This window comes from Penicillium solitum, assembly GCF_028829755.1.
Source record: "Penicillium solitum strain IBT 25940 chromosome Unknown utg000005l_segment0_segment0, whole genome shotgun sequence".
Taxonomy (NCBI): Eukaryota; Fungi; Ascomycota; class Eurotiomycetes; order Eurotiales; family Aspergillaceae; genus Penicillium; species Penicillium solitum.
Genome location: NW_027072125.1, coordinates 3,302,232 through 3,309,400, shown reverse-complemented (window position 1 = coordinate 3,309,400; position 7,169 = coordinate 3,302,232). Strand labels below are relative to the sequence as shown.

General features: G+C 45.8%; 3 protein-coding genes across 3 annotated transcripts; 2 read left to right on the top strand and 1 right to left on the bottom strand.

Annotated features, from left to right (window-relative positions):
• Positions 1 to 441: 441 nt before the first annotated feature.
• Positions 442 to 2,026, top strand: N7455_008857 (putative MFS transporter; the record flags this gene model as incomplete). The annotated part of the gene is made up of 3 exons (XM_040960327.2): positions 442 to 708; positions 769 to 1,303; positions 1,371 to 2,026. The coding sequence occupies 3 exons, from the start codon at positions 442 to 444 to the stop codon at positions 2,024 to 2,026; spliced, it is 1,458 nt and encodes a 485-aa protein (XP_040809231.2).
• Positions 2,027 to 2,679: 653 nt separating this feature from the next.
• Positions 2,680 to 3,772, bottom strand: N7455_008856 (uncharacterized protein; the record flags this gene model as incomplete). Its single annotated transcript, XM_065605993.1, has 3 exons — positions 2,680 to 3,301; positions 3,351 to 3,632; positions 3,684 to 3,772. The coding sequence occupies 3 exons, from the start codon at positions 3,770 to 3,772 to the stop codon at positions 2,680 to 2,682; spliced, it is 993 nt and encodes a 330-aa protein (XP_065460942.1).
• Positions 3,773 to 5,675: 1,903 nt separating this feature from the next.
• Positions 5,676 to 7,158, top strand: N7455_008855 (BTB/POZ domain-containing protein; the record flags this gene model as incomplete). Its single annotated transcript, XM_065605992.1, has 3 exons — positions 5,676 to 5,898; positions 5,959 to 6,732; positions 6,764 to 7,158. 3 exons carry the CDS (start codon positions 5,676 to 5,678, stop codon positions 7,156 to 7,158), a joined length of 1,392 nt encoding a protein of 463 aa, XP_065460941.1.
• Positions 7,159 to 7,169: the final 11 nt, after the last annotated feature.

Below are 7,169 nucleotides of genomic sequence, written 5' to 3'. Positions count from 1 at the left end.
GTTCGAAACGAAAATTCGTTCCCACTCAGTATCTATTCTGGAGTGGGATTTCGAGCCTGTGATGGTCTAGTCAAATGCTCCTATGGAGAACTTGAGGAAATTTATGTCTAAAAAATAAAGATTGAACCATTCTTCAATTAGATCACCAAGTAGAATGACTATAAAAGGACCCACAAAAGCATTTCAACACTTAACGTTGAGGATTCAGTGTCTCCACATCCATCGAGAAAAAAAATACGTAGAAAGTCGGGAACTTGAAAGATCCCGGTGCCCAAAGAATTGAATCAAAGAGCTCTTTTTGATATAGTTCATTACTGCACCGGCCGGATGCCATGTTTCTAGTTCTATGAATCCTTGTGATCATCACCACCTGATCACCTGTCGCTGTGAAAGATTCCTTTTCTTCTATCGGGATCATCCAATCCCCAAACTTGACAGAAGATGGGGTCTGATTGCATAGAAGTTGAGGTTGAGAAAGAAGAACCACAGGGGTGTGATTTGCTCATTGATTTCGAACATCCCAATGACCCTCGAATTCCCCAAAACTGGCCGCTGGCCAAGAAGATTCTTGTAGTCATCATTTTATCCGTCTTCAATCTCATCGGAACAATCAGCAGCAGCATCATGAGCCCTGCGCACACAAGGGTCGCAGAGCAATTTGGGGCTAGCAGAGAGGTAGCTATTCTATGCACTACCTTGTTTATGGCGGTAAGTACCGGATTTCCAACTCATTTTTACCTTACTGGTGCTTATCTGACTTCCTCAAAGGGATATATCTTCGGATTTCTCACATTCGGCCCACTTTCAGAAAAGTTCGGCCGCAAATGGCCTTTGATTGGTGGCATCGCAATCTCCTCCTTTCTAGCACTTATGCCTGCGCTTGGTACAAATATACAGACTATTGTCATTGGTCGATTGTTTGCTGGGTTTTTCGGAGTCTCTCCAGTGGCTGTCATGGGAGGCATCACAAGCGACTGTTTTACGCTGGCCCACCGCAGTATCGCAATGCCCATCGTGATTTGCTTGTTCTTCTCTGGCCCGACATTTGGACCGATGGTTGGGAGTGCTATTGTCGGATCATCACTGAGTTGGCGCTGGACTATCTGGGTAATGTTAATCTCTGGGCTGGGAGTTTGCGTCATATCAGCCTTTGTCTTTCCAGAGACATACCCCCCGGCGATTCTTCAAAAGGAAGCTCAGTTACTGCGCAAAAAATATAAAAATCATGCCATTCGCTCAAAACTGGAAAAAGAACACACCGGTCTTCATGAATTTGCACGAGTATATCTCCTACGGCCCTTCTGTGCGTCTTAACTAATATCTCCTTCTGCGCCTTTTTCTATGCTGATTGTTTCGTTCCCAATTGATAGGGCTCTTCTCTACTCAGCCTATCCTCACCCTTTTGACCCTATATCAATCCTTTCTCTACGGTGTTCTTTTCCTCTTCTACCAGGCTTATCCCTATTACTTCGGAGAGATCCGTGGTTGGAATACCAGTGTCGACACTCTGCCTCTTCTTGGGATAATTACTGGCGTTTTCATTGGCACTATGGGGATTATAATTTACAACCTTTTATACTTCAGACACCACTGCTATACTTCTGGTGGAAGTTTCATTCCAGAAGCTCGGTTACCACCAATGATCTTTGGCGGAGTGCTCATCCCCATTGGAATATTCTGGTTTGCTTGGACAGCACAACCAAATATCCCGTGGCCGAGTCCCCTCTGTGCAGGTCTTTTAATGGGGTGTGGTATGTACTTGGTCTTTATTCAGGGTTTTATTTACATTGTGGATTGCTATACAACAATGGCAAACAGTGCAATGGGTATCAACGGGTCGATGCGCAGCATATTCGGGGCTGCATTTCCTCTCTTTGCCACTCAAATGTTTGATAAGCTCGGTGTCCCCCGTTCCACAACAATTCTGGCTGCCGTGACTGTCTGTCTGATCCCAGTGCCTGTATGCTTCTGGTACTGGGGAGATCGCATCCGAGCACGATCCTCCGCCAAAGTATCATCCGAGTAGAATAGTGTTTTGGGCCTTGAATTTGACCATTTGATACTCTTCGATATAGCGAAGTTAGCTCCATTTGACTTTCTCTTCCAATATTTCCACGGCGTTTCTTCTATTGCCATGATCTGTGAGGCAGAATGCACTCTGAGAGATGGGCTCATACCCCTCATCCATATATTGCATAAGCAGAGAGTACCGGGCGATAATTGCTGGCCGGAAAGTGTTTGAAAAATTGACCTGGTACATTGTTGCTCCACCAAGTCGAAATCACCCGCATCAGCGACAACGTATAGCCACGGCCCAGCTTCCCTCGACCTAAGATACCAACGAACGAGCTCTATGTCATCTTCGTCATTCCCAACTCTTTGGATGTCAAGGTCCCTCACAATACTCGTACAGGCCTGGCGGAAGCTGGCTTCACTAAACCCCAGCACCCAGAAGATCGAATGCTGTGACAGATTATTCCTTATCTAACTAGTAGGTAAACCTTAAGGCGACCTAGCCCTTTCTGATGCCCCCCAAGTCCATATAGGGCCATTTTTCGGGTGAACTTCTGAAGAAAGAGCTTTTGTTGGAGCTTAGCTAGTACGACCCCATGTCAAATAATGACAGAATTTGCAATAAATGGAATTGTTTGATGGATGTTTGGCTCATATGGAGCCGATTCAGTTATTTAAAGGAGGGCTGATCATAAGGACCTTCATAAACTGAAGTGAATCCGGTTTGTTCTGCTCCCCTCTTGTCGTGAATGTCTTCACAAATTTCTCGATGGCCCTTGACTTTTCGGAGAGATAATTGGTCGTGTGTGCAGCGATTGTGCTATCCTTACCCCAATCCGATGAAGCGATGTTCTCTAGACCATGTTCCACATTGAATCGAAAGTACTGACCGCTGTCGCCATATTCAGCGTCCAAGCTGGCCGCTACCTCATTTGAGGATGTGGCCATCCTCTGTAGTGCTTTGATAATTGACTGGCGCGTATCATCCATCGCCACCACGCCCCTATGACCGGTTCCAATACTGAGAATCTGCAGGTCGCTACGTCCAGGGAACGCGTTCCTAGCTTCGGCAATAAGCTTGTCGCATGGGTTGTTATACCCAAATCCGGCATCAATGTACTCGGCCCCTCCTTTACCAAGTTTGATTGGCTTGAAGAAGGTGGGCGCAGCCGAGGTAGCCCGGGCCACTTCCCAGATAGTGCAATCCTTCAACGAACTTGACCTGTCATATGTCCGGAAGAGCGTAGGTCTGGCGTCAATATTATCATTCGTAAGAGCAAGGACGACTCTGTTACTTGTCAATACTAATATAAGCTCTGTATTGAAGAACAACTCACGTTTTTGTGCACGCCTGCTCGCGGAAGAGGAGATCAGAATGTTCGCACGGAGGTGTAGAGAAGCCATTGCGCCGACGATTCACACATTCTCCGTCAGTGCAGAACTCTCTAACCGTCTCTTTAATGGCCTCTTCAAACATTTTGGCAGATAAAGCTCCATTGTGTCGTGCAGAGACAATAGCGTTTCGTTTAGGAATCAAAACACGCTGCGCAACTGTTCTATACACTCGGATGCATTCATCCACGGTCATTCCCAGCCGACCGAGCATGATGGCGATGATTCTGGTAAGATATTAGCAAACTGAAACATATACAAAGGTTATATATACACACCCTCCCGTGCTCGTACCTCCAATCAAGTCAAAATGCTCACACGGGCGCGGGACATGGTCAAGGTGTTGAACATCGCGGATCCTTTCCATGATTCTTTCCAATATCAGTAGACTAGAGATTCCTCGAGCTCCACCACCATCTGGGCATGTCAGTAACCCATTTATTGCCCGAATGGAATAAGAAAACCAACCAAGTGAGAGGATTCTGAGTGGCCCAGAGCTCTTTGGGCGCATTGTGAGTGCCATGCCTGCTAAAGATCTTGTTGAATATGTGGTGGTTGGACTGGTAATCCCATTATACTAGTAGACTTGTTAATTGAAAAATTCTTGAGTAATAGCAGGTCTGTTAAGAAAATAATTGCACATATTTATAGAGCAGAGCGGGTGTTCGACGGTTAAGCGCCAGCTCAATCCGCCCCCGCTCTGAAACCCCTGCCACGCAGACAGACGAAACAAGTTAACGCCGTAGACTAACTAGTTGAGGCTGGTTTGCATTTATTATTAGGTCGTAAAGAGCAATCTGTGGGTTTCAAGCTTATGCAGTTCAAGGCGCTTCCGTATGGCAATGGCACCCTGTCCTCGTGAACAATACTTTGAGATAAAAATATATTTTTGGCTCAGTTGATCTTGGGGCCTAAGAACACTTGCGGGAGTAGAAGGAAACGGACCAAATTGGACTTGATGGAGAATACGGGCGCCTAGTATCATCCATAAACCATAGAATTCCGGGCAAACAAAAGTGATCTGCGGAGACTCAGCACCTCATGCAACCAGGAGCCCCCGCTTTCTCAGGCAAGGATACGGTTCGCGGTACGCAAGAGGAGCCCTATGGGGTAATGAAGCATTGCCCAGCATATCGCGGCCGCTACGATCTAACGGAAGCAAACGGGGAAATTATGCTCACGCATCACTTGGACGTTTCCTCTTTTCCCAACTGATTTAGAAGCAAGAAGGGGCGCTTGGTCACATTCAATGCCAACAATCTCGAGCTCAATACCGCTGACGTGTACCTTGTTGACATGGGTTCTATCTCAACTCCTCTATAGATATCGACAATTATTTGTTATCTCGTCCAATCTTACATGTTTCTATTTTCGGGCCACTACATACGTGGGTCGTTTGTATGGGAAAAGTAATAGTCAACCGTCTGTCTGTTCTGCATACCATCGCTAGCTAACTTGCTTCTGTGGCGGTGATGCGAGGTAGTTAAATTCAATGTTGTTTTGTTCATAAGATGAAATTCTCGTTTTATTGAACCCTTTTCCAATAGCTGTTATCCTAGTTAGCTATGCTTGTATGGAATAGTAGATCAACTAGCGAGCCTAGTAGGCGGTTTCTAAGGAAAATAAATAATCTAATAAGAAATAATCACTATAAGTATCTGATGCATACATCCACTGGCCATATATTAATATTAATACCGAGGCTTTCTATGCTTATCTCGTTATTCCTAGTACTACGGGTTCGCGTAGTAACCGCCGTAAGAAAGTCATAATCCCGATTCGCTATAGGGTGTCTTAGTACCTATGTATACTATCGTACTCCAAACCAAATTGCTTTAAACTCCCTTTCATTCTTTGTAAGTCTCCGCACTTAGCGCCAGACATTGCAACCATAGTAAGAGTCGCAAACAGATACCCCTGTAGCTTTAGATCCACATGCATGCACTAGGTTAGTTGGCAAACAGCCTGACTTGGCCGCGTCGTGTCACATCATGTAAATTTAGTTAACATGCATAAATAAGTACTTTCAGCAACCAATTAATGATCGTACAGTACTGTAAATCTCAGGCGCCCAATGAATCGGGTAGACATATGGCAATGTACCTAGCCCAGTCCGCCCCCAGACTCCCTTCCTGTCCTTCCTAACCGCCACATTCCATCTTCTCCCATGACCAAGGCCGTCCTCCCTCTACAGATATATATATAATCAATCTCTTTCTCTTTCATCTTACGAGGAAAACCCCTATTTCTTCCTCCATTTGAAAGCCACAATGAATCAACCAACTCATATTATCGATCCAGACGGTGAAGTGATTATCATATTGCGCAATGCAGACTCACCTTTTGCACAAGCACTTGAGGATACGGTGACTGGTGTGACCCTTCCAGAATCCGCTCACTGTGTTCAGAGTCCTGCTGGAGGGATCGACCCCTCGCCTGAAGTGTTTGAACCCCCGCAACCTCCTTCCAGGAGGCTAAAGGGGAAGGCCAAAAGTAAAAAGAAGGTGAGGGCCATTCAGGCCCCTCCTAAAGTATCATCCTTTTTTGAACCAGCTTCATTTCCTGAGCCAGCTGCATTTCCTGAGCCAGCTGCATTCCCTGAACCAGCTGCATTCCCTGAACCAGCTGCATTCCCTGAACCAGCTGCATTCCCTGAACCAGCTGCATTCCCTGAACCAGCTGCATTTTCTGAACAAGCACCGGTGGAAGACCCTGCTGCCGAAGAGCCTGCTTCTGAACCAGCTGCATTTCCTGAATCAGCGCTAATCGAAGACCCTGCTCCCGAGCACCATTTTGCGGAACAGCCAGCTGTTGAAGAGCTTGCTGCCGAGGAGGAAATATGCGAACCGCTTGACGAGAATTGTTTCTACATTCAAGTCTCCGCGAAGCATTTGATATTTGCGTCTCCGGTATTCAAAAGAATACTCACCGGTGGTTGGAAAGAAAGCATTTCGTATCTTCAAAAAGGCTCAGTTGAAATTACTGCAGACAGCTGGGACATCGAAGCGTTCTTGGTTGTACTTCATGCTATCCATGGTAAATACAAGGACATACCGCGAAAGCTCACCATTGAGATGCTCGCCAAAGTTGCTGTCATAGCGGATTACTATGAATGCAAGGAATCTTTGTACCTCATAACAGACATCTGGCTCAACAATCTGGAGGAAGGGATTCCTACGACATATTCTCGGGATTTGATCTTGTGGTTGTGGGTTTCCTGGTTTTTCCAGTTCCCTTCCCAGTTCAAAGAATCAACATCGACTGTCATTTCATGCAGTGAAAATGTGATTAATGGTTGGGAGCTTCCTATCTCTGATAAAGTCATCGGTAAGGTGAAACAAATTCTGAAGATGTTTAGTATCTAATGTAATCTCAGGGTTGATCAACAAATCGAGAGAGGAGGCTATCAATAACTTTGTTCTCCTCCTTCATGCAACACGGGAGGCCCTCCTGAGCTGCAGTCGAGGCTGTAGCTTTGAATGCAGCTCAATTATGTATGGAGCTCTTACGATGCAGATGGAGTCAATTCATCTCCTTTCGTCGACGCCCGAAGCTCCTTTCCCGAGTTGGAATTACAATGATCTCAGACAGAAGGTATTGTCATTCCAATCACCACAATGGTGTACTTCCTCCTATAGTTATTCAAGTCATCGGCACCCCCATAGATGTCCCGATTCCTCCTTCGCATCCATATTCGCGAACCTGAATGCCTGTGTTCAAGGCTTGGACCTGAATAACCTTGATCCTTTTTAGACAATGGTGAA